General features: G+C 48.8%; 1 protein-coding gene across 2 annotated transcripts in view; it reads left to right on the forward strand.

The window, feature by feature from the left end:
* The window catches only part of frem2b (FRAS1 related extracellular matrix 2b), a 110,825-nt gene that overhangs the window by 38,021 nt on the left and 56,845 nt on the right, over positions 1 to 15,959 (forward strand). For both annotated transcript variants that reach the window (XM_036961304.1, XM_036961305.1), the window contains exon 5: positions 14,880 to 15,026. In XM_036961304.1, the coding sequence (XP_036817199.1) occupies positions 14,880 to 15,026 (147 nt within the window). The remainder of the gene's footprint in view (positions 1 to 14,879; positions 15,027 to 15,959) is intronic.

Below are 15,959 nucleotides of genomic sequence, written 5' to 3' on the forward strand. Positions count from 1 at the left end.
GCCTTGTGCTCCTCTGCATACCAATGGTGTTAAACACTTTTCTGTTGGTAAGTGGAGTCAATAATATGGGAGGCCACTGGAAGCTAAATAATCTTTATAATGGAGGGACAGATGTTAAGCTCAAAGAATTCTGAGAACAAAGACCTGTTTCTCTGAGCCTTAGATCAGGGTCTTCACCCGGGGCTTTGAGGAGGAACTGGTTTCTCTGAGCCTTAGATCAGGGTATTCACCCAGGGCTTTGAGGAGGAACTGGTTTTCTCTGAGCCTTAGATCAGGGTCTTCACCCGGGGCTTTGAGGAGGAACTGGTTTCTCTGAGCCTTAGATCAGAGTCTTCACCCGGGGCTTTGAGGAGGAACTGGTTTCTCTGAGCCTTAGATCAGGGTCTTCACCCGGGGCTTTGAGGAGGAACTGGTTTCTCTGAGCCTTAGATCAGGGTCTTCACCCGGGGTTTATTTCTTGCCTCCTAATATTGAGGAAATTACACTCATTGGAGCCAATTACACTCAAACACACGTGAATAGGCTACCGGTGAGGCTAGTGCCCCTGGCTGCTGGTAAGTTTTCTGGGGAGGTCAATATTAATGAAAAAACGATCTACCAAATCTATTTAAAAATGTTGATTACTTCTTCATTCACCTGTTGATGAGACAAAATTTTGCCAACGTATGATGTCGTCACAGGGTCGCTGGTTTTCCTGGGAGGGGGTCCCTGGGCAAGAAAAGGTTGAAGACCCCTGTCTTAGATGGTTCTCATTCCCACCCTCTCTCCCTCCCTCTATTCTCCATGTCCCTCCTTCTCTCTCGCTCACCTCTATCTCTCCCTCTCCCATCTCCTATGTTCAAAGCCACCTTTGGCCTTCCTTTCAGGATCTGAAAAATGTCCCCTCAGAGTCACCACTATCCCAAAGACCTCTTGAGTGAACAAATTGTTAAAATAGGCCAGACGCATATCCAGATTTATGTCTGATTTATTGCTGTCCTACTCCCTGAAAGCCTATGAGCCCAAGGGTTAATGAGTTAAAGCTAGTGTCTAAAGGTTAACATCCTTTAGTCCTGCCTGTGGACAAGGGTTAAAGATATGTAGCCTTGCTTCACAATTGTCTAATAAACATCCATCTGTTATAATAGCTCTTTAATCTGACCTGGTTCAATGATAGATGTGACTCTCACCTCCTCTCTAATTCAGCCCCTATTCTCCTCCTCCACCCCCCCCTCTCATTACGGCTTATATAGAGTTTAGTCTGATTAGGCTGCATCTCTCTCTCTTTCTCTAACTCTCTCTCCTTCAGCAGTAGGATCCTCTGTGCTTCCTCTGTAATGGGAGTTTTATACAGTGTGGCGTGGTAATAAATAACAGAGAGAGATGCATGTCCGGTCCTCAGAGCTTGGTTTATGGCCCATTGTTGTGAGAAACAGTGCGTCCCAAATGGCACCCTATTCCCTTTATATAATGCACTACTTTTGACCTGGGCCCATTACTCAGTCTAGGTAAACATCTTAATGCATACAGTAGTGTATTTTTAAACACATTGTCCCAGTCAGCCAGGGTTATTTAGCTGCTTACTTAGTGTAGAGCAGCTCAGTGGGTCAAGGACTGCTGATCATTCCTGCCTGCCTTGCTAGGTGAGAGAAGGTGACTGATAGGAGGAGGACCTGAGACAGACACGGAGAGAGAGAGAAATGGACCCATTGAGCATCCAGGTCCCCAGGGTCACCAAATAAGGACCGTCTGCTGTGTGAGTGGAGACAAGAGACAAGGACACTGTGTGGGAGACAAGGGCACAGAGTTGGCACTGGCACCACTCAGCTCAGCCGCCTACATTCCCTACCTTCCCTCACAGAGTTCTCCTGTCCATCACAACACAGCCCAGTAGAGTTACTTTTAACAGTACAATACCATGATCAAGGCTTCACGCTGACACACATTGGTATCAACAGTAAAGCTAGATTGACATGGGAGAATAGGTGAATTAACATATTTAATCTAATGTATTTTCCATTATAGATTTTATATATAGATTTTTCAATATAGATTTTCCAATCTATAATGAGCACAGTGTGACAACATTTACATAGATCAAGAGTCTAATCTAAAGTAACTCTGGGACTGGCAACAGAGGACATTAGCTAGGTTTTTAGTCTGGTGTATACTTTAGAGAAAAGTGACTGGGAATGAGGAGGAACATGGGAAGCCAATTTAGACAGCTAACCTGTAGCTCAGCAGAATGACCCTGGGCGGCGGTTAAAGATTAACTGATGTTTTTCTAGGGCCTCTTTGAAGTGTTCTTACTTCAACTCCTGCTGATCTTAATTACTGAGAAATAACCTTATGGAAGGAAGTGGACCTCTGGCTACTTGCACCAACACACTACAGCTGCCTGACACAAGCACCAGTGCTGTTGTAATTCTGGCCTCCCAAACCTGATGATGACTGGCTCATATGATAAAGAATTATTCACTGATATGCCTGAATTATGAATGTAAAAAGTGTTTCTTACGTTTTTATTTAATTTGTATTTATTTATTTCACCTTTATTTAACCAGGTAGGCAAGTGAAGGTAGACAAGTTCTCATTTACAATTGCGACCTGGCCAAGATAAAGCATAGCAGTTCGACACATACAACAACACAGAGTTACACATGGAGTAAAACAAACATACAGTCAATAATACAGTATAAACAAGTCTATATACGATGTGAGCAAATGAGGTGAGATAAGGGAGGTAAAGGCAAAAAAAAGGCCATGGTGGCAAAGTAAATACAATATAGCAAGTAAAACACTGGAATGGTAGATTTGCAGTGGAAGAATGTGCAATGTAGAAATACAAATAATGGGGTGCAAAGGAGCAAAATAAATGATTAAAATAAATACAGTAGGGAAAGAGGTAGTTGTTTGGAGGTAGCACAGCTTTGGATTTTGCCCTCTCCATGTTGGCTACTTTTCCTGCCCACAAGCAGGTGATCTTGAAAGTGGTTAATGTCGAGGTAAGGTGGAGGAGGGTACCTTTGAAGCCTAGCTTGAGGTGAATGTTGTCCCCAGCGTAATGTAAATGATTAGACATCATGCCACCGTGTAATGTTCACAATGAGACGTATGACCGGGGCACAGGCAGACTGGTGTGGTATTATACCTATACATGGTCTTAGGACCTCCATGTGGGTAACTGACACTGAAGACAAACTGCATTCCAAATGGCACCCCTATTCCCTTTTTGAAAAGTAGAACACTATATAGGGAATCGGGTGCTATTTGAGATGCATCCCAAAGCCTTTGCTGTTACACATCTGAGACGAGAGGAGAGGAATAGTATCAGGCTAACATTAGCAACATTGTGTGAACATAGAGACGATGCCAAGCGTTCCACAAGAAGATCCTAACTTTAATCCAGCATACCCAGGAAGTTAGGAGGATCCGTCTTCTCTTAACAACATTCTATTCGGTCTGAAGTCTCTTACAACAGCTGTGAGTGCTTATTAGCGTAGTTGTAAAACTCTACAGGTTGTTGAAGGAGTTTGTAGCAGAGTTTCTGATGTTGTCTGTGACTGCTGTGGTGGGGTAGATCCAGGTGATTAATGTGCTAGGGAATAGGTCCAGTAGCCGTCACGACTCTCCTGAGTCCTGGAAGGAAACGAGGAGCTTGTAGCAGTTTTCCATAAAGAGATGATGTCTGTGGTGGGAGAGGGCCAGGTGATTAAGACCAGTAGACTTCACTACTCAGAGATCACACACACTGTGATTACCTGTGGCATGGGTCTAGCTGCTTCCTCTAAGCCCTAGTACAAGGTAGGGAGATCTAAACACACACACCCCTCTGTTCCAGCAGAGTAATCCAGAACACACACAGGGGGAAAAGCTCTTTTCACTCCAGCAGACGTCTTACCTGCAGGAGTTTTTTCTCTGGCCCAAGCCTGAGAATGTACAGGCTTGGGCCAGTGGCATGGATGTACTGTAGTAGCTTGGTTTACATTAATATAGTACCGAATATAGTACCGTTCTAGGATACCCACCCATTACCATGGAAACAATCAGACTTTGAAGATGAGCCAGGAAACTGGCAGCCCTTCAGTTAGTTCAGCCGTATCCTCATCATCTCCACTTTATTTAGCTCTACTTTCGGCATCTTCACTTTATTCTCCTTCGTCTTCTATGTTAGTTCAGCCATATCTTTGTCATATTCATGTTCTTTTCTCTGTTCAGAAGACAGGTTCAGGCGGCAGTGAGAGCTTTTCCTTTTGGCCATGATGTGGTTCAGCATAGTTTACTCCATGGTTTAGGCAGGGATGTCTGAGTTGGTTCATGATAAAGTTATGAGGTGTTTTCTTCCACCGAGTCTCCTTGACAGATTCAGGATGAGTTAATAAGTGTCTGAGTTTAGTTGTGAACGAAAAACAACCATTTCTAAGTTCTTTGTCTCCTGACCTCTACTGTGTGTTTGCTCTGCTGGCCCTGGTATGACCTAGTGTTGTTCCTCTTCTGGTGTCACATGTTAAAGTCCAGGTAAGGGAATGTGTGTTAGTCTATTAGATCACATGAAACAGCAATGAACAGGTGCAGTATAGGCCACGGTTCCACTCACTCACCATGCTACATGCCCTTCTACACACACACACGCACACACACGCACACACACACACACACACACACACACACACACACACACACAATAAAACAGTAACACTTTGTGAATGGGTAGGTCTCACCCTCTCTTGAAAGGGAAAAAGCTACATAGCAGAGTGGTCGACTGGTCATGACAGATTTACTGACCATGACAACTGGGAGAAGGGTTGTCAGGGGGAAGGGCAGAATGAAGGAGAGGAGAGAGGGGACTGGGGGGTTAGGGCCTCAGAACAATATGTGTCCCAAATGGCACCCCATTCCCTATATAATGGACTACTTTTGACTGGGGGCACATAGGGCTTTCTGTTTTACCTGGTAATTCATTACCCACCTAGTGTCCCAGGTCTAATTTAGTCCTTGATTAGAGGGAAACCAAATTTAAAAAAGCAGTGGAACTGGCTTCGACATCCGTATTAGAATGTGATGAATATAGGCAATGAGAAGCCATTTGGAACTCAGATTCAGACCCGCCGTGTAGTTTCTCTTTCACTCTTTCATTCCTCCCACCTCACATCTGCCAGCTGTCCAGCTGTACTGTAGAAACACATGGGTCTGTCTCCCTCCTCTACCTTCCTCCCTCCTCTCCCATCCTCTCTTAATTTCCCTCCTCTCCCTTCATCCCTCCCTCTCCCTCCTCTCCCATAATCTATTCATCACCTTCCTCTCCCATCATCTCTTCATCTCCCTCCTCTCCCTTCATTCCTCCCTCTCCCTCCTCTCCCATAATCTCTCCATCTCCCTCCTCTCCCATAATCACTCCATCTCCCTCCTCTCCCATAATTTCTTCCTCTTCCATAATCTCTCCATCTCCCTCCTCTCCCATAATCTCTTCCTCTCCCATCTCCTCCTCTCCCTTCATCTCTCCATCTCCCGCCTCTCCCATAATCTCCTTCCTCTCCCTTCATTGCTCCCTCTCCCTCCTCTCCCATATTCTCTCCATCTCCCTCCTCTCCCATAATCTCTCCATCTCCCTCCTCTCCCTTCATCTCTCCATCTCCCTCCTCTCCCATAATTTCTTCCTCTCCCATAATCTCTCCATCTCCCTCCTCTCCCTTCATCTCTCCATCGCCTCCTCTCCCTTCATCTCTCCATCTCCTCCTCTCCCTTCATCTCCCATAATCACTTCCTCTCCTCTTCCTCTCCCTTCATCTCTCCATCTCCCTCCTCTCCCTTCATCTCTCCATCTCCTCCTCCCCTTCATCTCTCCATCTCCTCCCCTTCATCTCTCCATATCCTCCTCCCCTTCATCTCTCCATCTCCCTCCTCTCCCTTCATCTCTCCATCTCCCTCCTCTCCCTTCATCTCTCCATCTCCCTCCTCTCCCTTCATCTCTCCATCTCCCTCCATCTCTCCATCTCCTCCTCTCCCTTCATCTCTCCATCTCCTCCTCTCCCTTCATCTCTCCATCTCCTCCTCTCCCTTCATCTCCCCATCTCTTCCTCTCCCTTCATCTCTCCATCTCCTCCTCTCCCTTCATCTCTCCATCTCCCTCCTCTCCCTTCATCTCTCCATCTCCCTCCTCTCCCTTCATCTCTCCATCTCCTCCTCTCCCTTCATCTCTCCATCTCCTCCTCTCCCTTCATCTCTCCATCTCCTCCTCTCCCTTCATCTCTCCATCTCCTCCTCTCCCTTCATCTCCCCATCTCTTCCTCTCCCTTCATCTCTCCATCTCCCTCCTCTCCCTTCATCTCTCCATCTCCCTCCTCTCCCTTCATCTCTCCATCTCCCTCCTCTCCCTTCATCTCTCCATCTCCTCCTCTCCCTTCATCTCTCTATCTCCTCCTCTCCCTTCATCTCTCCATCTCCCTCCTCTCCCTTCATCTCTCCATCTCCTCCTCTCCCTTCATCTCCCCATCTCTTCCTCTCCCTTCATCTCTCCATCTCCCTCCTCTCCCATAATTTCTTCCTCTCCCATAATCTCTCCATCTCCCTCCTCTCCCTTCATCTCTCCATCGCCTCCTCTCCCTTCATCTCTCCATCTCCTCCTCTCCCTTCATCTCCCATAATCACTTCCTCTCCTCTTCCTCTCCCTTCATCTCTCCATCTCCCTCCTCTCCCTTCATCTCTCCATCTCCTCCTCCCCTTCATCTCTCCATCTCCTCCCCTTCATCTCTCCATATCCTCCTCCCCTTCATCTCTCCATCTCCTCCTCCCCTTCATCTCTCCATCTCCCTCCTCTCCCTTCATCTCTCCATCTCCCTCCTCTCCCATAATTTCTTCCTCTCCCATAATCTCTCCATCTCCCTCCTCTCCCATAATCTCTCCATCTCCCTCCTCTCCCATAATCTCTCCATCTCCCTCCTCTCCCTTCATCTCTCCATCTTCCTCCTCTCCCATAATTTCTTTATCTCCCATAATCTCTCCATCTCCCTCCTCTCCCATAATCACTCCATCTCCCTCTCCCATAATTTCTTCCTCTCCCTTCATCTCTCCATCTCCCTCCTCTCCCTTCATCTCTCCATCGCCTCCTCTCCCTTCATCTCTCCATCTCCTCCTCTCCCTTCATCTCCCATAATCACTTCCTCTCCTCTTCCTCTCCCTTCATCTCTCCATCTCCCTCCTCTCCCTTCATCTCTCCATCTCCTCCTCCCCTTCATCTCTTCATCTCCTCCTCCCCTTCATCTCTCCATCTCCCTCCTCTCCCTTCATCTCTCCATCTCCCTCCTCTCCCATAATGTCTTCCTCTCCCATAATTTCTTCCTCTCCCATAATCTCTCCATCTCCCTCCTCTCCCATAATCTCTCCATCTCCCTCCTCTCCCTTCATCTCTCCATCTTCCTCCTCTCCCATAATTTCTTTATCTCCCATAATCTCTCCATCTCCTCCTCTCCCTTCATCTCTCCATCTTCCTCCTCTCCCTTCATCTCTCCATCTTCCTCCTCTCCCTTCATCTCTCCATCTCCCTCCTCTCCCTTCATCTCTCCATCTCCCTCCTCTCCCTTCATCTCTCCATCTCCCTCCTCTCCCTTCATCTCTCCATCTCCCTCCTCTCCCTTCATCTCTCCATCTCCCTCCTCTCCCTTCATCTCTCCATCTCCCTCCTGTCCCTTCATCTCTCCATCTCCCTCCTCTCCCTTCATCTCTCCATCTCCCTCCTCTCCCATAATCACTCCATCTCCCTCCTCTCCCATAATTTCTTCCTCTCCCATAATCTCTCCATCTCCCTCCTCTCCCTTCATCTCTCCATCTCCTCCTCTCCCTTCATCTCTCCATCTCCTCCTCTCCCTTCATCTCTCCATCTCCCTCCTCTCCCTTCATCTCTCCATCTCCTCCTCCCCTTCATCTCTTCATCTCCTCCTCCCCTTCATCTCTCCATCTCCCTCCTCTCCCTTCATCTCTCCATCTCCCTCCTCTCCCATAATGTCTTCCTCTCCCATAATTTCTTCCTCTCCCATAATCTCTCCATCTCCCTCCTCTCCCATAATCTCTCCATCTCCCTCCTCTCCCATAATCTCTCCATCTCCCTCCTCTCCCATAATCTCTCCATCTCCCTCCTCTCCCATAATCTCTCCATCTCCCTCCTCTCCCTTCATCTCTCCATCTTCCTCCTCTCCCATAATTTCTTTATCTCCCATAATCTCTCCATCTTCCTCCTCTCCCTTCATCTCTCCATCTTCCTCCTCTCCCTTCATCTCTCCATCTTCCTCTCCCTTCATCTCTCCATCTCCCTCCTCTCCCTTCATCTCTCCATCTCCCTCCTCTCCCTTCATCTCTCCATCTCCCTCCTCTCCCTTCATCTCTCCATCTCCCTCCTCTCCCTTCATCTCTCCATCTCCCTCCTCTCCCTTCATCTCTCCATCTCCTCCTCTCCCTTCATCTCTCCATCTCCCTCCTCTCCCTTCATCTCTCCATCTCCCTCCTCTCCCTTCATCTCTCCATCTCCTCCTCTCCCTTCATCTCTCCATCTCCTCCTCTCCCTTCATCTCTCCATCTCCCTCCTCTCCCATAATCTCTCCATCTCCCTCCTCTCCCATAATCACTCCATCTCCCTCCTCTCCCATAATTTCTTCCTCTCCCATAATCTCTCCATCTCCCTCCTCTCCCTTCATCTCTCCATCTCCTCCTCTCCCTTCATCTCTCCATCTCCTCCTCTCCCTTCATCTCTCCATCTCCCTCCTCTCCCTTCATCTCTCCATCTCCCTCCTCTCCCTTCATCTCTCCATCTCCCTCCTCTCCCTTCATCTCTCCATCTCCTCCTCTTCCTTCATCTCTCCATCTCCTCCTCTCCCTTCATCTCTCCATCTTCCTCCTCTCCCTTCATCTCTCCATCTTCCTCCTCTCCCTTCATCTCTCCATCTCCCTCCTCTCCCTTCATCTCTCCATCTCCCTCCTCTCCCTTCATCTCTCCATCTCCCTCCTCTCCCTTCATCTCTCCATCTCCCTCCTCTCCCATAATCTCTCCATCTCCCTCCTCTCCCATAATCACTCCATCTCCCTCCTCTCCCATAATTTCTTCCTCTCCCATAATCTCTCCATCTCCCTCCTCTCCCTTCATCTCTCCATCTCCTCCTCTCCCTTCATCTCTCCATCTCCTCCTCTCCCTTCATCTCTCCATCTCCCTCCTCTCCCTTCATCTCTCCATCTCCCTCCTCTCCCTTCATCTCTCCATCTCCCTCCTCTCCCTTCATCTCTCCATCTCCTCCTCTCCCTTCATCTCTCCATCTCCTCCTCTCCCTTCATCTCTCCATCTCCCTCCTCTCCCTTCATCTCTCCATCTCCCTCCTCTCCCTTCATCTCTCCATCTCCCTCCTCTCCCTTCATCTCTCCATCTCCTCCTCTTCCTTCATCTCTCCATCTCCTCCTCTCCCTTCATCTCTCCATCTTCCTCCTCTCCCTTCATCTCTCCATCTTCCTCCTCTCCCTTCATCTCTCCATCTCCCTCCTCTCCCTTCATCTCTCCATCTCCCTCCTCTCCCTTCATCTCTCCATCTCCCTCCTCTCCCTTCATCTCTCCATCTCCCTCCTCTCCCATAATCTCTCCATCTCCCTCCTCTCCCATAATCACTCCATCTCCCTCCTCTCCCATAATTTCTTCCTCTCCCATAATCTCTCCATCTCCCTCCTCTCCCTTCATCTCTCCATCTCCTCCTCTCCCTTCATCTCTCCATCTCCTCCTCTCCCTTCATCTCTCCATCTCCCTCCTCTCCCTTCATCTCTCCATCTCCCTCCTCTCCCTTCATCTCTCCATCTCCCTCCTCTCCCTTCATCTCTCCATCTCCTCCTCTCCCTTCATCTCTCCATCTCCTCCTCTCCCTTCATCTCTCCATCTCCTCCTCTCCCTTCATCTCTCCATCTCCCTCCTCTCCCTTCATCTCTCCATCTCCCTCCTCTCCCTTCATCTCTCCATCTCCTCCTCTCCCTTCATCTCTCCATCTCCTCCTCTCCCTTCATCTCTCCATCTCCTCCTCTCCCTTCATCTCTCCATCTCCTCCTCTCCCTTCATCTCCCCATCTCTTCCTCTCCCTTCATCTCTCCATCTCCCTCCTCTCCCTTCATCTCTCCATCTCCCTCCTCTCCCTTCATCTCTCCATCTCCCTCCTCTCCCTTCATCTCTCCATCTCCTCCTCTCCCTTCATCTCTCTATCTCCTCCTCTCCCTTCATCTCTCCATCTCCCTCCTCTCCCTTCATCTCTCCATCTCTTCCTCTCCCTTCATCTCTCCATCTCCCTCCTCTCCCATAATTTCTTCCTCTCCCATAATCTCTCCATCTCCCTCCTCTCCCTTCATCTCTCCATCGCCTCCTCTCCCTTCATCTCTCCATCTCCTCCTCTCCCTTCATCTCCCATAATCACTTCCTCTCCTCTTCCTCTCCCTTCATCTCTCCATCTCCCTCCTCTCCCTTCATCTCTCCATCTCCTCCTCCCCTTCATCTCTCCATCTCCTCCCCTTCATCTCTCCATATCCTCCTCCCCTTCATCTCTCCATCTCCTCCTCCCCTTCATCTCTCCATCTCCCTCCTCTCCCTTCATCTCTCCATCTCCCTCCTCTCCCATAATTTCTTCCTCTCCCATAATCTCTCCATCTCCCTCCTCTCCCATAATCTCTCCATCTCCCTCCTCTCCCATAATCTCTCCATCTCCCTCCTCTCCCTTCATCTCTCCATCTTCCTCCTCTCCCATAATTTCTTTATCTCCCATAATCTCTCCATCTCCCTCCTCTCCCATAATCACTCCATCTCCCTCTCCCATAATTTCTTCCTCTCCCTTCATCTCTCCATCTCCCTCCTCTCCCTTCATCTCTCCATCGCCTCCTCTCCCTTCATCTCTCCATCTCCTCCTCTCCCTTCATCTCCCATAATCACTTCCTCTCCTCTTCCTCTCCCTTCATCTCTCCATCTCCCTCCTCTCCCTTCATCTCTCCATCTCCTCCTCCCCTTCATCTCTTCATCTCCTCCTCCCCTTCATCTCTCCATCTCCCTCCTCTCCCTTCATCTCTCCATCTCCCTCCTCTCCCATAATGTCTTCCTCTCCCATAATTTCTTCCTCTCCCATAATCTCTCCATCTCCCTCCTCTCCCATAATCTCTCCATCTCCCTCCTCTCCCTTCATCTCTCCATCTTCCTCCTCTCCCATAATTTCTTTATCTCCCATAATCTCTCCATCTCCTCCTCTCCCTTCATCTCTCCATCTTCCTCCTCTCCCTTCATCTCTCCATCTTCCTCCTCTCCCTTCATCTCTCCATCTCCCTCCTCTCCCTTCATCTCCCTCCTCTCCCTTCATCTCTCCATCTCCCTCCTCTCCCTTCATCTCTCCATCTCCCTCCTCTCCCTTCATCTCTCCATCTCCCTCCTCTCCCTTCATCTCTCCATCTCCCTCCTGTCCCTTCATCTCTCCATCTCCCTCCTCTCCCTTCATCTCTCCATCTCCCTCCTCTCCCATAATCACTCCATCTCCCTCCTCTCCCATAATTTTTTCCTCTCCCATAATCTCTCCATCTCCCTCCTCTCCCTTCATCTCTCCATCTCCTCCTCTCCCTTCATCTCTCCATCTCCTCCTCTCCCTTCATCTCTCCATCTCCCTCCTCTCCCTTCATCTCTCCATCTCCTCCTCCCCTTCATCTCTTCATCTCCTCCTCCCCTTCATCTCTCCATCTCCCTCCTCTCCCTTCATCTCTCCATCTCCCTCCTCTCCCATAATGTCTTCCTCTCCCATAATTTCTTCCTCTCCCATAATTTCTTCCTCTCCCATAATTTCTTCCTCTCCCATAATCTCTCCATCTCCCTCCTCTCCCATAATCTCTCCATCTCCCTCCTCTCCCATAATCTCTCCATCTCCCTCCTCTCCCATAATCTCTCCATCTCCCTCCTCTCCCTTCATCTCTCCATCTTCCTCCTCTCCCATAATTTCTTTATCTCCCATAATCTCTCCATCTTCCTCCTCTCCCTTCATCTCTCCATCTTCCTCCTCTCCCTTCATCTCTCCATCTTCCTCTCCCTTCATCTCTCCATCTCCCTCCTCTCCCTTCATCTCTCCATCTCCCTCCTCTCCCTTCATCTCTCCATCTCCCTCCTCTCCCTTCATCTCTCCATCTCCCTCCTCTCCCTTCATCTCTCCATCTCCCTCCTCTCCCTTCATCTCTCCATCTCCTCCTCTCCCTTCATCTCTCCATCTCCCTCCTCTCCCTTCATCTCTCCATCTCCCTCCTCTCCCTTCATCTCTCCATCTCCTCCTCTCCCTTCATCTCTCCATCTCCTCCTCTCCCTTCATCTCTCCATCTCCCTCCTCTCCCATAATCTCTCCATCTCCCTCCTCTCCCATAATCACTCCATCTCCCTCCTCTCCCATAATTTCTTCCTCTCCCATAATCTCTCCATCTCCCTCCTCTCCCTTCATCTCTCCATCTCCTCCTCTCCCTTCATCTCTCCATCTCCTCCTCTCCCTTCATCTCTCCATCTCCCTCCTCTCCCTTCATCTCTCCATCTCCCTCCTCTCCCTTCATCTCTCCATCTCCCTCCTCTCCCTTCATCTCTCCATCTCCTCCTCTTCCTTCATCTCTCCATCTCCCTCCTCTCCCTTCATCTCTCCATCTTCCTCCTCTCCCTTCATCTCTCCATCTTCCTCCTCTCCCTTCATCTCTCCATCTCCCTCCTCTCCCTTCATCTCTCCATCTCCCTCCTCTCCCTTCATCTCTCCATCTCCCTCCTCTCCCTTCATCTCTCCATCTCCCTCCTCTCCCATAATCTCTCCATCTCCCTCCTCTCCCATAATCACTCCATCTCCCTCCTCTCCCATAATTTCTTCCTCTCCCATAATCTCTCCATCTCCCTCCTCTCCCTTCATCTCTCCATCTCCTCCTCTCCCTTCATCTCTCCATCTCCTCCTCTCCCTTCATCTCTCCATCTCCCTCCTCTCCCTTCATCTCTCCATCTCCCTCCTCTCCCTTCATCTCTCCATCTCCCTCCTCTCCCTTCATCTCTCCATCTCCTCCTCTCCCTTCATCTCTCCATCTCCTCCTCTCCCTTCATCTCTCCATCTCCCTCCTCTCCCTTCATCTCTCCATCTCCCTCCTCTCCCTTCATCTCTCCATCTCCTCCTCTCCCTTCATCTCTCCATCTCCTCCTCTCCCTTCATCTCTCCATCTCCTCCTCTCCCTTCATCTCTCCATCTCCTCCTCTCCCTTCATCTCCCCATCTCTTCCTCTCCCTTCATCTCTCCATCTCCCTCCTCTCCCTTCATCTCTCCATCTCCCTCCTCTCCCTTCATCTCTCCATCTCCCTCCTCTCCCTTCATCTCTCCATCTCCTCCTCTCCCTTCATCTCTCTATCTCCTCCTCTCCCTTCATCTCTCCATCTCCCTCCTCTCCCTTCATCTCTCCATCTCCTCCTCTCCCTTCATCTCCCCATCTCTTCCTCTCCCTTCATCTCTCCATCTCCTCCTCTCCCTTCATCTCTCCATCTCCCATAATCTCTCCATCTCCCTCCTCTCCCATAATCTCTCATTCTCCCTCCTCTCCAATAATCTCTCATTCTCCCTCCTCTCCCATCATCTCTCCATCTCCCGCCTCTCCCATCATCTCTCCATCTCCCTCCTCTCCCATAATTTCTTCCTCTCCCATAATTTCTTCCTCTCCCATAATTTCTTCCTCTCCCATAATCTCTCCATCTCCTCCTCTCCAATAAGCTCTCATTCTCCCTCCTCTCCAATAATCTCTCCATCTCCCTCCTCTCCCTTCATCTCTCCATCTCCCTCCTCTCCCATAATCACTCCATCTCCCTCCTCTCCCATAATCTCTCCATCTCCTCCTCTCCAATAATCTCTCATTCTCCCTCCTCTCCAATAATCTCTCCATCTCCCTCCTCTCCCTTTATCTCTCCATCTTCCTCCTCTCCCTTCATCTCTCCATCTCCTCCTCTCCCTTCATTCCTCCGTCTCCCTCCTCTCCATTTTCTCCCTTAATACCCGTCATCCCTCATTTCACACTGTTTAAGATGAGGTGCTTGGAGCCACTGTTATAAACCTGCTGTTCATGCCAATAGTATGTGTGCGTGTGCTTGCATGCGTGCGCGTGTAAGCGTCTACATGCTATGACTTGTCATTTTGCGTGTGTGTTTGATGTCTGTGTGTGGTGTTGCTCTCTCTGTGGTCAGTATGGTAACAGGCACTGCTGCCCTCCAGGAATACAGAGCTTTGAATTCCACTTCAAACAGGACTGATAAAACAACCCACACACACACACACACACACACACAGACTAACCTTTATCTCTTAATTACTATGAAGCCAATTAGACCTTCTACTTTATACTTCCTCCTCTGCACTGATAACTCCCACTGAATATACTGTGGCTGTGTGTGTGTGTTTGCCTGTTCTTGTGTGCATGTGCGTGTGTTTGAGCTGATACATATGCCTCCCACCAAATATAGGCAGGGAGTCTAGCTGTCCTACAGGTACCCATAATACCACCGTGAAATTACTCGGATGAAAAGATGTTGAGATAGGAACATGTCCTGAAAACAAACAGCTTTTCCATTATAAATGTTTTGAAGTGCAAATAATGTGTTCAGAAGCTCAACTGCTTCTGGTGCTGAATGAATTCCCTCTCATGTCGATCTTCGTTTTTGTTGTTGTTGACTGTTGTTGTTTACAAAGACAAACATCCACACATACGTGTGTGTGTGTGTGTGTGTGTTTCCTGTACTCACTGTACTGTCACTTTGGATGAAAGTGTCTGTTAGGTGGCACATAAGACACATTGTGAAGTGATCGTTTCTGAGGGTGCTGATAATTAGGTTGTGTGTGTGTGTGTGTGTGTGTGTGTTTTAGGAGGCAACAGGCTGAAGAACCAGGTGTTCAGGCTGAACTGGGCCTGGGTCTCCCTGGAGAAGGAGTACTATGTGGTGGACGAGGAGGCCAAGTACCTGGAGGTGGTCCTCAAACGACGAGGATACCTGGGAGAGACATCCTTCGTCAGTGAGTCAAACTACCTTCTAATTATACTCCTCATTATGCACATTGTCTGTGTCCTGAATGGCACTCTATTCCCATCAGAGTCAGTACATCCATAGACATCATCATGACATCCTTGGCTCTATCCCTCCAGGGAAGCTCCACAGCTTTTCAGCCTGTCATGTTCATGTAGCGGATGGCTGAGTTAGCATGGCCCAGTGACGTCACCTGCCCCTAGATCTAAGAGCCAACTGTCGCTCATGGTCCAATCACTCCTTGTCCAATTTTCACATATTCTAAAGGAAAGGGATGTTAATGGATGTCCTGACAAAAGTAGTGCACTCTATATGCCATTTGGGACATAGCCTTGGAGATCAAATAGAAAGGTGCCATTTGGGACACACACCAAGAATAATGGAGGGCCAATCTCTTGACTCAGACAGAGCAGGGGAGGGACAGAAAACTTCAGGGTCATACAGTAAACAACCTTTCACCCCTGACTCCTCTCCTCAGGGCAGGATTTGTTATTTTAGCCAATCAGACAGGACGACCTTCCTGGGGACAGCAAGGGCTCACGGGAGAGGTTACGCAGAGTTGGTGGTCGTCAGAAAGACGCCCGCTGTCGCTGAGTTAGATGCCTCTCTCTGTGAACATTCCTTAAATGTTACTGTCCTGGACTGAATAGGGAGTAAACACAGTGCAACAAAAGATGGGACAGTAAACCATAGTTTTATATCACAAAGTTTATACACAGGGTTTATAACAACAGTAAACCTTAGTTTATAACAAAGTTTATACACAGGGTTTATAACAACAGTAAACCTTAGTTTATAACAAAGTTTATACACAGGGTTTATAACAACAGTAAACCTTAGTTTATAACAAAGTTTATACACAGGGTTTATAACAACAGTAAACCATAGTTTTATATCACAAAGTTTATACACAGGGTTTATA

Source organism: Oncorhynchus mykiss, chromosome 24 (assembly GCF_013265735.2).
Source record: "Oncorhynchus mykiss isolate Arlee chromosome 24, USDA_OmykA_1.1, whole genome shotgun sequence".
Classification (NCBI taxonomy): domain Eukaryota; kingdom Metazoa; phylum Chordata; class Actinopteri; order Salmoniformes; family Salmonidae; genus Oncorhynchus; species Oncorhynchus mykiss.